The sequence below is a fragment of the Pseudopipra pipra genome, chromosome W, assembly GCF_036250125.1.
Source record: "Pseudopipra pipra isolate bDixPip1 chromosome W, bDixPip1.hap1, whole genome shotgun sequence".
In the NCBI taxonomy this organism is placed as follows: Eukaryota; Metazoa; Chordata; class Aves; order Passeriformes; family Pipridae; genus Pseudopipra; species Pseudopipra pipra.
This window is the reverse complement of record NC_087580.1, coordinates 46,791,398-46,812,023: the sequence shown is the minus strand read 5'-3', so window position 1 is coordinate 46,812,023 and position 20,626 is coordinate 46,791,398. Positions and strand designations below refer to the sequence as shown.

Here is a 20,626-nt window from a genome sequence, read left to right as displayed (position 1 = left end):
GGTACTCTTGCACATGCTCAATAGAGTGCTCAAATGTGATTGAATGAGGTCACGTTATGACGTATCATGGTTTGAACTGTCTATATAAGCTCTTGTTGTTCTTAATAAAGTTGATTCAGTTGCATGCCTCACATGTGACGGGGTCCGTGCCCACAAATGCTACAAATGGCACTCCCTGGAACAGGGACTTTCAACAGGCATCGGTAAACCAGAAGCACTAGGCTTTGGGATGTCTGTCGTAGCATCCTCCTGGTAGAAATCAAAGGAAAAGGGAAGAGCTCTTCAAAACACATCGCACGCACCAGTCACCTCTGAAAGGATAGGGACAAAAAGGAAAAAGGACTGAAAAGGAAAAAAGAAGAAATTCAGCAATCAGAGGTGAACTACCAGGAATGGGAGGGAGGTATTCCTGAGAAGGGAGGTTTTCCCAAGAAATGAAAGAAAAAGCTGAAGCCATTCACCAGTTTATAAAAACGCAGAATAAAGATGCAACGGAAACTAAAATGCTGGCATTATTAATATATATTGCCGTAGTTATACTGGGATTCCTGCCAGTCAGGACTCTTATTGTGACTGCTTGGCAAAAAGTTGAGAAGATGATGAGAGAAAGAGCAACTCTGGGAGATATGGAAGCCTTTAGAAATTTAATGACATGGACGGAAGTTATGGACACTTTAAAGACTGCACAAAAGAAATCAAACTCATCCACGGAAACTGACTCTAACCTTCCTACCCTCCCACAAACCCCTTAAAAACCGGGCAAAGACATGGAGGTGGGGGAGAACCGCTGGGAACGCGGGAGGAAAAAATATGGGAAGGAGAAGGTATATGGTTGGGATTGGCACTGTATTCCCGCGGCCAGGAGCGGGAGGGAGATGTTATAAGCGGTAGTTCTGTGCTGAGTTTTCGCGGGTGCATGGGCTTCGGGGAGCAAGTGCATGATTTAAACCGCGTGCAGATTGGAGTGGCGCCATTCTCCCGCTGCCAGCAAAGGGAGGAAGATAGCATGCAGCCACCGCTCGCCGTGAGGGGACATGGCCCAGTGCCGCGTGGCACGGGGGTGGAAGATGCCCCACCGCTTTCTCACTGGCGCGCAGTCTGCAAGGAGCTGGACAGCACTGCATCGCTGTGTCTTTCCCAGCGTGCAGCTAAAATGGAACTTCCCTTTCCACTGCCTCCGATTGCGCAACCAACACATGACAGCCACGTGGCAGAGACACGGACGCCACCATTTTGCCCCTGCCATGGGGCAGAAGTGAGATCTTCCCTTTTGCCTCCACCACCATGTTCTCGTGTATCTCAGCATGGGAAAGAAGATGAAAAATATAATGATCTGGGAGGCAGTGAGTTTATGGAGGACACAGGGAGGGAATCAGTTATGTCCCCTCTGTGAGAAATATCTCCAATTAAAATTCTGGAGATGGTTAAATAGAGTGAAACAAAGAACTTTATTAACAGTGCGCTGGGTGCGCCAAACTCGTGACTTGTTCAAGCACACCCCGAATGGGAGGGACGAGCCCTTTTAAGACCCTTCGATTAGCATAACCACTCCCTAGCTCCTCCCATGCCAGGCCTCACTCTTTTCTTCCTTAAAAGGCGATCTTTGCCTTCTGGCACAGTCCATTGGTTGTCCTCATCCACCTATCCGGTTGTTTCCCTGCCCCCGGCCACACGGTCCCTTGGCAGTGAGCCCAGGTTGGTCTCACCACCTTACATTCTTCTCGGCTCGCCTTCGCACTGTAACAGTAAGCAAGCAGAACAGTAACAGTAAGTAGCAGTAAGCAGGCAGAACTATAATGATGCAATGATGAGCAGCAATAGGCAACCCCAAGCAGAACTGTATGTACCAGCAGGTAGGCAGCAACAATAAGCAATTTCAAACAGCAGCAGTAAGCAACTTCAAGCATAACCACAAGCAGTACACTAGTCCCTGATGACAAAACGGCTCCCCAGTCCTCCAAACAAAATGGCCCCCAGGTGCCTCGGCACGAGGCAGCCATGGAAACCCCTGCTTGTAATAAAACCATCCTAATTATTTCCCACACCTCCTAAAGAGGATAAGTGGTCACGCAGGGGCTTTCCCGGCAGGGCAGGCACACGGCCCCGCCAGGGCTCCGCCCCCACAGCATTGCTGCCGCAGGGCAGGGGCAGCTCCGGCTGCGCGGGAGCTGGGAGGGCTGGGGGCACCCCAGGGTGTGGAGCCAGGGCCCCCGGGTGCAGCTCTGTGCGGTCCCTGTGCGGTCGGGGGGTCGGCCCGGCCCCTGGTCGGCTCTGCGGGCTGGTCGGTCGCTCTGCGCCGGCCCCGCTCCCGCCCCCCAGCGCCCGCGGCGGGACACGGAGACACGGCCTGGCGCAGCCCCTGGGGCTGCCAGCGGCGGCGGCAGCTCCAACAGGAGCAGGGGAGAAGGGACCTGGCCCAGGCCCAGCCCGGTGCGCACGCGCTCCTTCCCCCCCCCCCCCGAGAACATCCCGGCGCCTCAAACGGACCAGCGTGGATGGGCGGGGGCGGGGCCCGGCCCGGGGCAGCAACAATGACAGCGCCTGAGTCTCCGCTCAAGATCAGAGAACTTATACGACGTTTCCAGCAGCCTGCTACAAGGACTGAACTGTAACCGACAGGATACCAAGGCATCCACCTTTCCTGCCAGCATAACTGCTGCTGAACCACCTGTGCAGACCTCAGCTGTGAAAGATCCCACAGCCCTGCAAAGCCTCAGCACCATTGTCCACACCATCCACCAACTGCTAACCAATAAGGAGCTGGCCAAGTTGGCCAACAGCCTGCCAGAGCTGGCCAAAATCTCCAACCAAGCAGCAAACCTGAAAGCATCCACAAGCACAACTGTGAAATAGAAAATGAAATAAAATATTAGATATTTAGCTATGAAGGTGTGACTTTGCAAAATGTAAAACTGCTTAAAAGTCTCTGACCAAACTGTGGGCAATTGAGATAAAAAGCTTAGAGAATAGGGAAGGCTTTTTAGCACGTAGAGAGGGGTGTATAACCTGAAACTGTTTGAAGTGATAAAACTTTATGTAACTACTCTATAATGGTAAGAATAGGAGGTAAAACTAAGTGTCTATTTAGATAAGACAAACTGCAAAAGAGTGTATGTGTATAACCTGTAACTGTTTGAAGTGATAAAACTTTATGTAACTACTCCATAATGGTAAGAATAGGAGGTAAAACTAGATGTCTATTTAGATAAGACAGACTGCAAAAAGAGTGTGTGTAAAGATAATTTTGAACTTGCTACTTTCAAACTGTATAAAAGGCTATGTTATTTCTTGGCTCGGCGGAGTGCACGGGGGAGAACACCTGCCCCTTTGCATTCCCCGGCCGTAATAAAAGTGCTTTTCAGATTGGCAGAGGTTTCTTTGAATCAATTTGGCGACCACGAAGGGACAGATTTCTGCTCGCCGGTGAGGACCCTCTGGAACCGGGGACCCTCTGCGCGCCCCGGGACGTTACTCCGGTGAGGCTCCCCGGGCTCCGCTGGATCACCACGGGAGTAGAGGAAGACCCTGTGCACAGGTATACAAATTTTAAAACACAAATATACAAATTTTAAAGCACTTTTATTTTTCCCTAGGGTTTTTGGGAAGGAAACCGTAAGTCGTACGCTGGTTTTTAGGGCTCTGGGCTTGCTAGCAGCTAACAAGAGCAACACCCTTTTAATAGTAGATTCGAGTCCTACCGGGAGGATGCATATGGCTTTGATTGTGAGTTAGAGTCTCACCAAAACTATACCAAAAGAGGAATTTTGGGCAGAGGGCTGCATCCTTCTGAATATGGGTTAACAGTCCCATTAAAGGGTGGCATAGGTTTTTGATTGTGACAGATGTTTTTGGGTTTACCATTGTGGCTAGATTTGGGACTTGGTTTTGGAATTGCGATTATTATAAGTTTGGTAATATATTATATCTGGGGTTTTTTTAAACCATCTGTCTGTGTTCCATGTGTTTGCTGAATTGTATTGCTTGCTTTTGTCTGTGAGTATTGTCTCTTATGTCATGAAATTACTGTTGTATGTTAAGTAAGCAAATATTGTGAAATTATATTTGTTTTCATATATGTTACTGGTTTTCTCCTAACCACGGTAAAAGGACTACCTTCGTGTGTTTACGGGAGATTGTGGTTTTGTGGTTTTGTGGTTTTATGGTTTTAGGCAGAACCTTAACACTCATTGTTTGCAGGAATTAAGCCAGGAAGTTTGCTGGCCGCTTGCAGATGCCACAAACTCCAGGGCTGACAACCTCTGAAAGTGCAAACCCATATCTTTGCTCAATTTGTAAAATTGTTCACCTCATACTTGTAATCTGTGTTAAATGTTGGCAATTTTGGCGTGTTAGGGGCAAGAGTGGCATTAGGAGATCTTAACATTGGAATGGTTAAGTTTAGATATGGTTCTATACAGTATCTAAGAGAGAGTAACAAAAATCTGCAGGTAAAATAAGGCGAAAAGGAATAAAAGGTGGTTCTTTTCTCATTATTACTTAGATTGTGAGATTGTTACCTTGTATCAGTAAGTGTGGAGCGTGGCTATTTTGCAAACACCTAAGAAAGGGGTTTTCTTATTGCCAGACTGAGGATTGCTACCAGACAAGAGATACTTAAACGAGTTAACAGGGCTGACTCAGAACTTTCCTGCCTCAAAGCTGGTGCTATGTGTGTGGTGTATGTTGAAAGTGTTTAACTGAAGTTTGTAGATAACCACAAGTTTGCGCCTTTGTTATCGTGCAAAGGGCACGACTAAAAGCAGGACAAAGCAAAAGCTAAAAATGGGAAACCAGCAAGGGAAACAAGAGGTTGATAAAAGCCCATTAGGATGTGTTTTAACACACTGGAAAGAAATTGGGGAATCTCAGGGTGGGATTACTAACAAGAAAACTTTAATCAAATATTGTTCAGAATGGTGGCCCCTCTATAAACTAGAGGAAGGAGCAAAGTGGCCAAAGCACAGATCATTAGACTATAATACTTTACTGCAGTTAATGTTGTTTTTGCGGAGGCATGGAAGGTGGAACAAGGTCCTCTATGCTGACATGTTCTTTTGCTTGAGGGAACACCCAGAATGGCAGAGAGAGTGTGGCATTAATTTAGCCCCACGAGACCCGTTTGTTCTGACATTGGAAAAGGAAAATTTAAAACAAGGTATAGGAGAGCTCAAAAGGTGTTGTTCAGCCTGTTCAATAGGACAGAGGTGTTTGAAATATACCAACGGGGAATTAGAAAGTGGAATTGAGGATTATGTAAGTCCCTTTGGAGAAAGGGCAAATGAAATAGCCGAAGGAGGGGCTTCTGCTCCCCCCTCAGGACCGAACAGTGAATCGTCCGCATCTTCAAGACAGCAGGGGAGGGGTAGGGACAAAGAAAGGGGAAGAAGGGAAATTTCCCACTCCCCATCCTTATCTCCCCTGAGCAGGCGGACATGCAGTAAAACGAGAGCAAAATCTGTCTCCCCACACACAGAGGCCAGGTGGACTATACAAGCCCCTTTAAGAGAGGCTGCAGGACCGCAGGGGCCTATAAAACTTAAAGTTAATTTCTCTATGGGACATTTAGAAAATTGGAAGAATATTGCTCATAAATATAGAGATGATCCAGTTGGGGTAGCAAAGAAATTTAAAGCATATGTTAAAGCTTTAGACCCGGACTGGGAAGATGTGGATCTCATGTTGGATGCTTTGACAGAAACTGAAAAAGAGTTAGTCTTAAAAGCAGCAAGGACATAAGCACAAACCAAGTTAGCAGCTGGAGATGATTTGAATTTCTATTTCCCACAAGATAAACCAGGTTGGGACTATAACAAACCTGACCATTATCAATTTCTCCAGAGATGCCGGGGTTGGGTGGCTTACGGAATAGAAAATGCAGTTCCCAAAGCAGTAAACTGGGGTTCTCTTTATGCAGTAAAACAAAACACTGGAGAAACCCCTACTGAATTTATAGATCGATTAAAGGAAGCAACGTGAACTTACACCACCTTAGACCCATCGGGGGACCAGGGCCAACAGCAGCTAATTTCACTGTTTTTGGGTCAATCTTCAGATGACATCAGGCGCAAACTACAAAAGTTAAAAGCCGAAGATCAGAGAAATATCAAAAAATTAATTGAAGAAGCGTGGCGGGTATACAGGAACCGGGAAGGGGTAGAAAGACAGAAATTAGGTGAAGCTATCACAAAGGCAACCATCGCCGCCCTGGATAAAAGAGACCATCACTCTAAGAGACCTGGACAGCACCCTGGAAGTGGTAACCATCAAAAGTTGAGACCAAACCAATGTGCAATTTGTAAAGAAGAAGGACATTGGAAAAGAGAATGCCCTCAAAGGGAGCAAAAACCTATTTTAATGGCAGAATTGGACCAGGATAAACAGGGACCGAGGGGTTTGCCCCCAGGGATCCCTTGGTTATAATGGAACTGGGGAAAAATAAACATAAAATAGAATTTTTAGTAGATACTGGAGCAACATTCTCTGTGTTAAATCAGGAATTAAATCTTATGGACGATGTATCTTTGAATGTGATAGGAGCCACTGGTCAAGTTGAAAAAGTATCTTTTATGAAACCACAACGTTTTAAATTAGGTAAGACTTTAGGTATACATAAATTCCTTTATATGCCTCATGCACCTAAATCACTTTTGGGAAGGGATCTATTAGAAAAACTGAATGCAGAAATTAGGTTCAACAATGGAGATATGCAAATTAAAGTAAAAGAAAATGAATTAATCGAAATTTTAAGTCTTGCTCTAATCCAGCCACAGATATCGGGAGAAGTACCACCAGCAATCTATGACCAAATCTACCCGGAGGTCTGGGCTGACGGGACCCCAGGAAGGGCCAGACACGCTCAACCTGTAACAGTAAGATTAAAACCTGGGACACAGCCGGTAAGAATTAAACAATATCCTCTCAAACTAGAAGATAGAATAGGAATTAAAGAAATAATTGACAATTTTATCAAATTTGGTTTACTAATTGAATGTAAATCAGAATTTAACACACCTATTTTGCCAATCCGTAAACCAGATGGCAAAAGCTATCGGTTGGTTCAGGACCTCAGAGCTATTAATAAACTTGTTGAAGAGCTCCACCCAGTGGTAGCTAACCCATATACACTTCTAACTAAACTAAAAAATGAATATGTCTGGTTTTCTGTTTTAGATTTAAAAGATGCCTTTTTCTGCTTGCCTTTGGACCCTAAAAGTCAAAAATTTTTTGCCTTTGAATGGGAAAACCTGGAAACAGGAAGACGATCACAGCTCACATGGACTGTTCTTCCACAAGGGTATAAAAACAGTCCAACCCTTTTTGGAGACCAGCTTGCCAAAGATCTTGAAGAATGGACTGCACCTTCAGACAGCGGAGTCCTCTTGCAGTATGTGGATGATCTATTAATTGCAACCAGCACACAGGAGGAATGTGAAAACTGGACTGTGAGCTTATTAAACTTTCTGGGGCTGAAAGGATATAAAGTATCTAAAAACAAAGCCCAGATTGTCAAGAAAGAAGTTACTTATCTAGGATATGAAATCTCAGGAGGACAACGTCGACTTGGGCCAGAAAGAAAAGAAGCCATCTGTAAAATACCTTTGCCCCAGACTTTGAAAGAACTTCGCACATTTTTGGGAATGACTGGCTGGTGTAGGCTTTGGATCTACAAATATGGACTAATAGTCAAACCTCTATACCAGATTCTACAAGATGGAAATCAACAATTAACATGGACTGGAGAAGCGAAGTAAGCCTTCCATCAGCTTAAGAAGGAACTGATGCAGGCACCTGCACTGGGCCTCCCAGATGTAACTAAACCTTTTTTGCTCTTTTCGCATGAAAGGCAGGGAATTGCACTGGGGGTCCTGGCCCAGTAGGTTGGACAATATCGCCAAGCAGTGGCATACTTCTCTAAACAGTTAGATGAAGTGAGTAAAGGATGGCCAGGATGTCTGAGGGCCGTAGCTGCAGTAGTACTGAACATACAAGAAGCCCAAAAGTTCACAATGGGACAGAAAATGACTGTTCTAGTGTCACACATGGTTTCAGCAGTGCTCGAACAGAAAGGCGGTCACTGGCTCTCGCCCTCCAGGTTTCTCAAATACCAAGCCACTCTAGTAGAACAAGATGATGTTGAAATCGTCACCACTAACATCGTAAATCCAGCAACATTCTTATCAAGTTCAACAACCACAGGGGAACCGGTGTATCATGATTGCATTGAAACAATTGAAGCGACATATTCCTGCCGACCGGACTTGAAAGATACACCACTGCCCGAGGCAGAAATGTGGTTCACCGACAGAAGCAGCTATATGAAAGATGGAATCCGCAAAGCTGGTTATGCAATAACAACCACAGATCACGTCATTGAAGCACAAGCACTCCCTGCTGGCACCTCTGCACAAAAAGCAGAAATAATAGCCCTTACCAGAGCATTGCGACTAGGAGAAGGAAAGGACATTAATATTTGGACAGACTCAAAGTATGCCTTCGGGGTAGTTCATGCTCATGGAGCAGTATGGAAAGAAAGAGGGTTACTCACATCACAAGGAAAACAGATAAAGTACGCAGAAGGAATCTTAAAATTACTTGAAGCTGTCCAGTTACTGAAAAAGCTTGCTATTATGCATTGTAGAGGACATCAAAAGGGGAATACAGACCAAGAAAAAGGCAATCGATTGGCAGATCGAGAGGCGAAAAAGGCAGCAGAAAACGGCCAGGTAGAACTTGCCTCCCTAATTCCTGATGGCAAAATCATAGAGGTAAGCCCTAATGTATCATATTCAAAGGAGGATTTAAAATTAATAAAAGATCAGCAAGCTCAACGCAAAGGTAACATGTACTACTTAGAAACAGGACAAATAGTGGTACCTGAAAGAGTACTATGGAAAGTTGTACAGGCAGAACATAACAAAACTCATTGGGGGGCAGATGCATTACACAAATATCTAAGGAGACAAATTATAGGACGAAATTTATACACTACAATAATCCAGGTTACTAAACAATGCAAGACCTGCCTTCAAAATAATCCTCACACAACCAATAAAATCGAGATAGGGACAATTGGCAAAGGTAATCTCCCAGGGCAACACTGGCAGATAGATTTCTCTGAGTTGCCTAGGAAAGGAGGTTACAGATACCTGTTGGTTTTGACGGATACTTTCTCAAATTGGCCAGAGGCTTTCCCGACTCGAAGCAGTAAGGCTCGAGAAGTTGTCAAGGTACTACTTAATGAGATTATCCCCAGGTTTGGAGTACCTAACATCATCTCCTCGGACAGAGGACCACATTTTGTAGCTAGCATAATACAAAGAATTAGCAGCATCCTGCAAATCAATTGGCAATTACACACTCCATATCGACCACAGGCAAGTGGTCAGGTGGAGAGAATGAATCATTTGATAAAACAACAATTGGCAAAAATCTGTCAAGAAGTAAACCTACATTGGTACCAAGCTTTACCTCTGGCCTTATTGCGAATAAGGGTCAAACCTAAAACTAAAGAAGGGCTGAGCCCTTTTGAAATGTTATATGGAAGACCCTATGGGAATTATTATCAAGGAGAAGATCTCATACAAGTTGGAGAAGGATATGTATGAGAATACTTGATCTCATTAAGTAAGCAATTGTCAAAAATCAACAAACAAATAATGAATACTCGCTCAAGAGGTATAGACTAGCCTTTACATAACATTTCCCCTGGGGAATGGGTGTATGTTAAAACTTTTTCAGGCCAACCATTAGAGGAGAAGTGGAAAGGACCATACCAGGTGCTTCTGACAACCTACACAGCAATCAAAATTAAAGAACAGCCCACCTGGATTCATTATTCACGAGTGAAGAAGGCACCTTGAGAAACATGGACGTCAGAACTTGTAGGACTAACCACTCTCAGGTTTACTCAACACTAGCCGCTGGAACTCTGTTAAGTATACTAACTCTGGCTCAGGCCATTACCTTAGACTGGCCATGGTCTAGGGCTCACATTGGATATACTGGTATGTCCGGAAAAGACATTTCCAATTTAAACCTGGCCACTGTGGTCATGCACAAAAATAGACCATGCTTTGATTGGGAAAAAAGAAATGGGCTTAGTACCTTAACGGGAATAAGTGGGAAAACACAGATAGGATGTAGAGGAATTAACATACCTGACAATGAGAAACAAATATCCCAAACACAAATCACTGTAAGAGAACCTATAAAAGGAAACCTGATTGGTAAGTCCGTCTGTATGTCCGATCAATGCTGGCACAACTTTACCATAGATGCACCAATTTCTGTAATATGTCTTTGGGCTACTCTGAAAGGAGACAAAGCACTATCAAAAAAATTTATAATAGACACCACAACAACAACATCACAGACTCCTGCTCCTTTACCGGATATGCCCTCAGTATGTACAAAAAGAAATCACAATCTTTCCCTTGTAGAACCTTATGTAATTAGGCAATCTAACGAGCAGAAGTTACTCTTAGACCCTACATATTCTCTGAAAAAGGTCCAAGTAAAAATACAAACAAACATATCCTCTATAAAAGAGGATTGCCAACCCTTCATTCTCCAAAGTCTTAAAGGATGGAGTGCTTGGTTAAAAACTAGATCCCATCATGAAAGAGCCCAGAGAGATCTAATGGGGTGGTTTGGATCAGGATTAGGAGTATTAAATTCAATAGATCAAGAAATGTTAATTAATAAGCTCAGCACTGTAACCTCTGATTTGGGAAAGCTGGAAGTACCACTCAGATCATCATTAATGACTATAGCTGAAACAGAATCTCTTACTACAGATTTGATGATCTTGTTAACTGAACACACATCTAAAGACTTTCAGGTTATGACTAATGTCTTTGAAAAATTACAAAAAGATGTTTCAGTAGCAATACAGTGTATCCAAACTCAGCAATGGATACAATCTGTATCTGCAGGAATTATAAGAGAAGGAACCTCAGGAATTTTACCTCAAAAAATAAGAGAGATCATACCCAGACAAGACACCACAAGTAAATTTGAAAAAGAACATCAGGCATGGTGACAGTTAGTGAACTTCACATATAACACAGAGCAGGAACAGATAGAGGCATATGTTCTTACCATCCGTGAGGCAAAAGAACAGACCATATTTCCTGTCTTAGCATTAGGAGCAATACACCGGGACATTGTAGTTAGACCTATAGGGCATAATGTCTGGGCAAGCTATGACAAGGACACGGGGAGGTGGCAAACTGTCAACACGAAGGCCTGTATACCTAGGGAACAACTAGGATATGTGTGTGAAAATACTGTAATAGAAAAGGAGGATTTATGTTTAGATACAGAAGACAGTGAGTGCACGTTTGAAATGTTCCCAAATACACAGACACAGTCCCAAGTGTATTATGTGGGTAAGGGATGTGCCTGCATCAGGACACCTTGCACAAGTATAACGATTGATAATTGTAAAGAATTAACTAATGGTACTAACTTCTGTGTTTGAAATTTTACTAAAATAATAGGATGTGACTTTAGATACACTGCTCCTGTGACCACCATGCAATTGATCTCGGATAGATATATGTTATATCATGAAGTGCCTAAACTACAAATAGGCATGGACATTAATATCCTCCAGAAAATGCTCTATCATCCGGATATTGAACAAATGATGGAAAAGGTAAATGCTACTTCACGTTGAATGCTGTGGCAAGTGAAACACGACACAACAGAGATAAAAAACATCATTACAGAAGTGACAAAGACTGGAGAACATAATTGGTGGAGCATGTTTTGGGGATTAACCAATACACATTCACCCACGGCAGCTCAGCTATTTAACTTCCTGATTCACCCAATCTTGGTTTTGATGCTGACAGCTCTCCTCCTTACAGTCGTCAATCTATGGATGTGGTGGAAAATAAGAACTATAGCACAACAAGTACATGTGCTCTGAACTGTACAAAAAGTGATGCAAAAGAATTTGCATTAGTTAAAAGAAAAGGGGGGAATTGAAATAGAAAATGAAATAAAATATTAGATATTTAGCTATGAAGGTGTGACTTTGCAAAATGTAAAACTGCTTAAAAGTCTCTGACCAAACTGTGGGCAATTGAGATAAAAAGTTTAGAGAATAGGGAAGGCTTTTTAGCACGTAGAGAGGGGTGGGGAACCTGAAACTGTTTGAAGTGATAAAACTTTATGTAACTACTCTATAATGGTAAGAATAGGAGGTAAAACTAAGTGTCTATTTAGATAAGACAAACTGCAAAAGAGTGTATGTGTATAACCTGTAACTGTTTGAAGTGATAAAACTTTATGTAACTACTCCATAATGGTAAGAATAGGAGGTAAAACTAGATGTCTATTTAGATAAGACAGACTGCAAAAAGAGTGTGTGTAAAGATAATTTTGAACTTGCTACTTTCAAACTGTATAAAAGGCTATGTTATTTCTTGGCTCGGCGGAGTGCACGGGGGAGAACACCTGCCCCTTTGCATTCCCCGGCCGTAATAAAAGTGCTTTTCAGATTGGCAGAGGTTTCTTTGAATCAACTGTAACCCTGCAAGGACAGCCCAGCACCTGCAAAAGCAACATCTCTGCTCAATACAACTTCCTTCAGTGGACCTTTCTGTAGCACACTTTTATGACCACAATCTCATAACAGTTACTATATAACTGTTATGTATAACAAAACCCCAGCATCCCTTTTCCCCATATCTTGACAAGCTATTGTTGAGAGACCGCACAACACATTAAGAAAAATATTACAGAAAAAAACAAAAAAAAAAGGGAGGAGAGGATTTGGGTCTCCTCTATGTGTGTAAACCTACATTAACTCTTCCTTAAAACAGGAACAATCACCAGAAACAACAATTGATGAAGCAGGACCAGAAGAAACACACAGTCAGTAACTACTGCTAATTCACACTTAGTTAAAAAACAGAACAGAATGAATATACAGAACATGTGAGAATGAAAATGTGTGAATAGCGGCCGCTAGCATGAATGAAAATGGATGTATGTGTGTGTGTAACACTCGATATCAACAATATCACAATTAAAGGCAGAATTATACAACAATATCACCTCAACCACACCAACTATCTTCAAATAGTAGTAAGTACAATATCCATACCCTAACACATTTCCCCTTAAAATAAGCTGATGTTTCTCACCCAGTTACACAAATACCCTCAGATAAAAAGTCTTACATAAACCATATTTATAAACCCTGAATAATTGAAGGTTGCACAATTAATAACGTTATGAAGGTTGCACAGTTAATAAAGTTATGACCAGTTTTAATAAAGGCCTTACCAGTTTAGGTCTTTGTTTATATAAATGGTTAAGATAAGTTTGTTTATGTTAAGAAATGTTTAAGAAAAAGGTTTAAAAATTATTCTGTAACTCGTTATAATTATAATAAGGAAAGGGGAGATGAGGCAGTTTATATTACAGAAAGAGTGCTGCAAGGCATTCTGGGGATTGTAGTCCTTCGGTACTCTGTTGCACATGCTCAATAGAGTGCTTGAATGTGAATGAGGTCTCGTTATGACATATCATGGCTTGAACTGTCTATATAAGCTCTTGTTGTTCTTAATAAAGTTGATTCAGTTGCATGCCTCACATGTGACGGGGTCCATGCCCACAAATGCTACAGGCATCAGTGTTATAAACATGGATCGTTTCAGCCTTGAGAGAATACAGCATTGTATTGGGAACACAAAACAGTGGGGTTTTTTCCAAGTGAAAACATATGTTACCTCCCACACTCTTACAAAAAAGTTCTAGGCACTGGCTTTCAATCTGTCCCCTAAAACTGATTTGCAACATTTTATAAATAGATTGAAAATACCTAGGCCTGTCTGAAACTGTAAGGAAACCGTTAACCCCTAATTTTGAAAGCTATTTTAAACTCAAGTAACACTAAACACGAGAGACCAAAGAATATGGAGCCATTTCATAAAATTATTGTTTTCTAATTTGAAACAATTCATGTTTAAATGCACTGATAAAAGTAGCACTCTTAGTCTTCACTTACAGTTAAGACTGTTAAAGTTTGTTAAGACTGTGCATGGGGAGTTGGTCAAGGTGATATGGTTGTGCTTAATTTTTGCTACCATCCCAAGGAGCTGCATAGACGCTACAATCAAACACTAAAAGGATAATGGTAAAAAAAAATGAGAGAACAAATGAGCAATCCTAGTAACATTTAGTAAATTGCACTAGGTTTTGTTTTAAGCAGAAGTTTTCCTTCTTTCCTTTAAGCTCAGTTGGAGGTAGGATTCCCACTGAGGTGAATCCCAATTAAAACAGATGATGAATTCATCTTACTACTACAATTGAAGCTCACTGCAGACACCACCTCTAGTGTAAAAGGGGATAAATACTGAAGCAAACCAAGAAAGAGGTTACCTTTTCTATTACGCACTGCTGTAGCACCTGATGCAGAGACATACAAAACTGTCTTTATTCTTTCCCTTGTTATAGAACATAACTTTTAAATACTGCTACTGTGAATACTCGGTTGACAAGAAGAGGCATAAAGTGGTTATTACTTTAGCATAGATTAACATTCCCACGAGCTATTCAGAAACGTAAAGCTGTGCTGTTAGAGTAAATAAAAATGAGGTCAAACAAAATGCTACCTTCATGTTCAAGCTAGTTCCAGCGTTTTTACACACATCTACAGTCATAACCATATCAAATGTCCATCCTCGTTTTCAATTTCATGTATTGATATTCATAAACTCATTTCTAAAATTTTCTTGTTATCTGTCCTCTAGAAAAATCAAATACTTGGTCATAATTTAAGGCTTTCAGATATTTCATCCACTCTTTATTGAGGAGATCTGCCTTTTCCTTCTCAAACACAGCACAGAACTACTGTATCTTTTTCACAATCCTTCCTGAACACTAGCCCCTATTTCCATCTTCCAACCCTATCAGGCCTTCTGTATTATCTTTAGCAGCCTCTGTTCACCTCCTTTCTCCCTGGTATTAAGGGCAATTTCTTTTCCTATATAGACAATCCTCTTGAACCTCAGTTCCATGGGCTTAAAAGCATCCTCTCTTAGGGTCTTCCACCACAGACCAAGATGAGCAGAACCTTGCCTATGTTTGAATGGATACCAGGTACAATCAAACACCCCATGTTTCATCAAAGGAAGAGGAACACTGAAGAACAGCATGTGCTGTACTACCTGATACAGAAATGTTCTGCCCTTCACTTCCAGGTCCACAGACAGTTGTTGACCTGGAGAAGTTTCCCCTCCCTAGTTATAGATCGGAGAAGAGCACTGAGACAAGCCACAATTTGTATGTCACTGCCCCTGGAAACACAAGTAGCACCATTTTAAGAGTACTGCACATTTTTTTAAATAGTTGCAATTGTTTCAGTATACTAAAAGTGCAAAAAAACCTATTTCCCAGGTTTTCCACAATTCTGTACTTAATATTATAAAAAGACTACAATCATTTACTGTCTAACTGAAAACCTTTTTTCCCCCACACTTAACTAACCTTGGATGGATTGAATGGCATCCCTAAATATGAAGAGCCTCTGAATCCACAGCGATTCAAATTCGAGCCTGGAAAAGGAAGAAAAATCCAGAGTCAACTAATTAGCTTTGCTGAAACATTCATTATAAACCATAATTCTCCAGTCAAGATCAAAACGTGTTAGTTCAACACCATTCATAGCATTACCAACATTTGTATATGTCCTTTCAAGTATGTTCCCAACCTCAGCTTGTTATCAGTAAGACAAGAGGGAATGGTCTTAAGCTGTGCCAGAAGAAATTCTTTACAGAGAGGATAATCAGGCATTGGAATGGGCTGCCCAGGGAAGTGGTGGATTCTCTGTCCCTGGAGGTTTTTAAGATGAGACTGGATGTGGCACTTAGTGCCATGGTCTAGTAACAACGGCAGTGTTGGATCAAGGGTTGGACTTGATGATCTCAGAGGTCTTTTCCAACCTGGCTGATTCTATGATTCTATGATTCTGAAAAGGATAGAGAGCGATAAGGTCCCCCCGAGCCTCCTTTTCTCCAGGGTAAACAACCCCAGCTCCCTCAGCCATTCCTCATAGGACTTGTGCTCCAGACAGTTCACTGCCTTTGTTACCCTTCTCTGGACTTGCTCCAGCACCTCAGTGTCCTTCCTGAATTGAGGGGCCCAGAACTGGACACAGTATTGGAGGCATGGCCTCACCAGTGTCGAGTACAGGGGGACAATCACTTCCGTGGTCCTGCTAGCCACACTATTTCCGATACAAGCCAAGATGCCATTGGCCTTCTTGCCCACCTGGGCACACTGCTGGCTCAGGTTCTTTTCCGCTGGGCTGCTTTCCAGCCACTCTGCCCCCAGCCTGTAGTGCTGAAGGGGGTTGTTGTAACCCAAGTGCAGAACCTGGCACTTGGCCTTGTTGAACCTCATACCATTGGTCTTGGCCCATCTATTCAGCCTGTAGCAAGCCAAACATGAGAACAAGAAGAGGAAGGTCTGGGAAATGTCTAGATGACCTTGTATTGTTTTCTCTAAGCCGTGATTTACTGCCCAGGGACAGAGTTTGCTCTTGAGTTTGCAATTCACCATGCAGGGGGTGTGAAAAAGGGATAACTTGAAACTCCAAGGTCTGTGTGTGTGTGATGTCTGGATGATCAGGCTGGTCTGTGAGAGTGATTGATGTGTGACTTGCAGCTGTGTTCTGCCTTGATTTGCTTAACCACTCCCAGCTGAAAGTGAATGAGATAAAAATCCTGGATCATGAGGAATAAAGTGATTTCTGTCCATCAAGCCAGAAGTCTGTGTGTCATTCCATTACATCAGCCTGTCCAGATCCCTCCACAGAGCCTTCCTGCCCTCCAGCACATCAACACTCCCACCCAACTTCGTGTCATCTGCAAACTTACCAAGGGTGCACTTGATCCCCTCATCCAGGTCATCGATGAAGATATTTAACAGGACTGGTCCCAATACTGAGCCCTGGGGAACCCCCCTAGTGACCAGCTGCCAACTGGATGTAACTCCATTCACAACCCCGGCCATCCAGACAGTTTTTACTCAGAGAACAAAATACCCATGCTCGTTGGGCCTGGTCATCTGGTTGTTCTGTACACGCCGTGTGATGGCACTCAAGAAGGGCTCCATAACCTTTCCCAGCACCAAGGTCAGACTGAAAGGCCTGCAGTTCCCTGGATCCTCCTTCCAGCCCTTCTTGTAGATGGGCATCCCATTGGTTAACCTCCAGTCATCTGGGACTTCCCCGGTTAGCCAGGACTGATGACAAATGATGGAAAGTGGCTTTGCTAGCTCTTCCACCAGCTCCCTCAGTACCCTTGGGTGGATCCCATACAGCTTCATAGACTTGTGTGGGTCCAAGTGCTATAGCAGGTCACTGACCATTTCTCCTTGAATTATGGGGGATTCATTCTGCTCCTCATCTCCATCTTCCAGCTCAGAGGGGTGTGTACCCAGAGAACAACTGGTCTTTCTGTTAAAGACTGAGTCAAAGAAGGCAATAAGTTCCTCAGTCTTTTCCTCATCCTTTGTCACTATGTTTCCCCCCACATCCAACAAAGGATGGAGATTACCCTTAGCCCTCCTTTTGTTGCTGCTGTATTTATAGAAACGTTTTTTGTTGTCTTTTATGGCAGTAGACAGATAAGTTCTAGTTGGGCTTTGGCCCTTCTAATTTTCTCCCTGCATAACCTTGCGACATCCTTGTAGTCTTCCTGAGTTGCCTGCCCCTTCTTCCAGAGTTCATGTAAAGCCCCAAGATTTTTTTTTTTTAAAGCAGAGTGTAGCAGGACATTCCCCCTGGAATGTGACCAAGCAACTCAATAGGAAAATGCCCTATTTGCAAAGGTATCAGTGGTGGGCTTAGAGGGGAAGCCAGGTGATGTTGAAACCAGTCTGGCTTCAATCCTGAATTAACATCCTGATGGTGAGGCAACCACCAAAGTCAGGTGACTGTCAGTCTATCACTTTATACCATAAAGGTCCGGTCCACTCTCATACGGTCAGGTTCTTCTAACATAACCCTTCTTGGGGTGAATGAGTGGAGATTCCTCCCTTGGGTGGGGAGGCCCCTCAAGGATACCCCTCAAGGTTGAGAGAAAAAGATCTGCCCACAAGTGTTGGTATGGGTGTTACATCAATCTCCAACTACTAATTATTTCTTTTTGCTAGCTTTAATATAATCGTTTCAATATAGTGCACTATCCTATCTTATACTATGCTACTAGGGAGTTTCAGCATTTATATTGTGTAGTAAGTAACTCTGATTAAGATCTTTTGTCTGATCATTTGTAATAATAAATGATCAATTTTATCTAAATATTCTCAGTTTGCCATCTTTAATCCTGAGGCACAAAGTTGTACTTAAACCATTGAAAGTCTTGGGGCTGACTGGATCCAGCTGTACCTAGACTCCTCAGAGAAGGAGTATAGAAAGCAAAGGGATCCTTTCTGCACCTTGTGACTCAACAGCAGGGCTTCTTTAATAAACTTTGTCTAAAAACCCCCACTCCCACCTGTGACAGGGGGCTTAGGTACTTCGATACCCTGAGGCAGTGTTGGGGAGAACACAGCAAAGTTCTCAGGAGATTGAATAACAAACTGTGGTGGGTTGACCTTGTCTGGACAGCAGGTGCCCACCCAGCCACTCTATCACTCCCCTTCCCAGCCAGACAGGGGAGAGAGTAAGATGGAAAACAACTCGTTGGTATGGATAAAGCAGTTTATTAAAGCATAAGCTAGGCGAAAGTTCGCGTGTGCAAAAGCGAAGCGAAAGATAACACGGTTTATTATCTACTTCCCATGAGCAGCGATGGTCAGCCACTTCCGAGAAGCAGGGCTTCAGCCCGCGTAATGGTTTCTCAGCAGGCAGCCACTGGAGACAATGAATGCCTGCCTTCCTGCTCCTTGCCTACGCTTTTATATCTGAGCTGACGTCATATGGTCTAGAATATCCCTTTGGTTAGTTTGGGTCAGCTGGCCTACTTGTGTCCCCTCCCAGAATCTTGCCCTCGATTGAGGAAGGAACGTTACAGTGCTGATGCTGTGCTCAGCAGTAGCTAAAACACCGGTGTGTTCTCAACACCCTTCTAGCTGCCAATGCAAAGCACAGCACTGTGAGAGCTACTATGGGGAAATGAACTCCAGCTCAGTCAGACCCAATACAGTCTCCACCCCTTATTCCACACCATTTACGTCATACTCAGATCCCATATCTGACTATCTCCCACACTTGCACAGATGTCATTTTGTGGCCTTCTTCCACCCCTCCAGATTCTGGGTTCCATTCCATTGGGATGTGTACTCAGGACAGGAGAAGCAACACAATGGATCGCTGGGCACCGACACCAGCCTGGCTTGGGTCATTGTCACACTCTCCTTGCTCCTCACAGAATTCACTCTTCATTGTCCTTTGACTTTACTTCCTGCAACATACAACTTAGAACACAGATTATCTTTCCCCCAAGGTTAAATCTCCTTGAGGCACACACCAGGTCTCCCCATCCTCAGCTAATTCGGCCCTCCTCAGCTAATTCGACCCTCAGATTATTATCCACTGTTGGTAGTCCAGGCTGGCAGTGATGACATTAATGGGTGAAGTACCAAGGCAATTAAAAAGGGCTTCAAAGCGCTGGGTCGATTAGTTGATGGGACAGGAGTACAGGTGGTGTTCGCCTCAGTTCCTGCAGTAGCAGAGATGAATGAGGAATAGGAAAACCTATCTTATCAACAGGTGGCTAAGAGATTGGTGCCACTGGCAGAACTTTGGGTTTTTTGACCATAGGCCAAATTCCATCATACCTAGTCTCTTCAAACCAGATGGGCTTCATCTATCTAGCAAGGGCAAAAGGACTCTAGCCCATAAGTTGGCGGGGCTGATAAGGAGGGCTTTAAACTAGGTTTGAAAGGGGAAGGGGTTGAAACTGGGCTCTCCAGAAAGGAGCCCAAGGGCGGACAGCCCAAGTTAAGAGCCAAATCAGCAGCCCAGCTGAAGTGCATGTACACCAATGCAAGCAGCATGGGTAACAAGAGGAGCTGGAAGCCATCGTGCAGCAGGAAAGCTATGATGTAGTCGCTATCACGGAAATGTGGTGGGATGACTCACATGACTGGAGTGCTACCATGGGTGGCTACAGGCTCTTCAGAAGGGACAGGCAGGGTAGGAGAGGTGGAGGAGTGGCTCTATATGTTAGAGAGTCTCTTGACTCTGTAGAAGTTGAAGTCAGTAACAATAAGGTTGAGTGCCTGTGGATCAGAATCAGGGGGAAGGCCAACAAGGCTGACATCCTGGTGGGGATCTGTTACAGACCACCCAATCAGGATGATGAGTGTGATGAATTATTCTACAAGCAGCTGGTGGAGGTCTCAAAATTGCCAGCCCTTGTTCTTGTGGGTGACTTTAACCTGCCGGATGTCTGCTGGGAACTCCACACAGTGGAAAAGAGGCAGTCTAGGAGATTCCAGCTCCAGCTGGTAAATGAGCCTACCAGGGATGGAGCCCTGCTAGACCTCCTGTTCACAGAGAGGGGCTGGTGGGAGATGTGGTGGTCGATGGATGTCTGGGACACAGTGATCATGAAATAATAGAGTTTTCAATACTCAGGGATGCAAGGAAGGCCATCAA

At 43.5% G+C, this 20,626-nt stretch overlaps 1 protein-coding gene across 1 annotated transcript in view; it reads right to left on the bottom strand.

Moving 5' to 3' along the window:
- Nucleotides 1-20,626, bottom strand: part of LOC135405120 (geranylgeranyl transferase type-1 subunit beta-like) — a 137,387-nt gene that overhangs the window by 39,863 nt on the left and 76,898 nt on the right. The window contains exon 3 of the mRNA XM_064639827.1: nt 15,505-15,572. Within this exon, the coding sequence (XP_064495897.1) occupies nt 15,505-15,572 (68 nt within the window). The remainder of the gene's footprint in view (nt 1-15,504; nt 15,573-20,626) is intronic.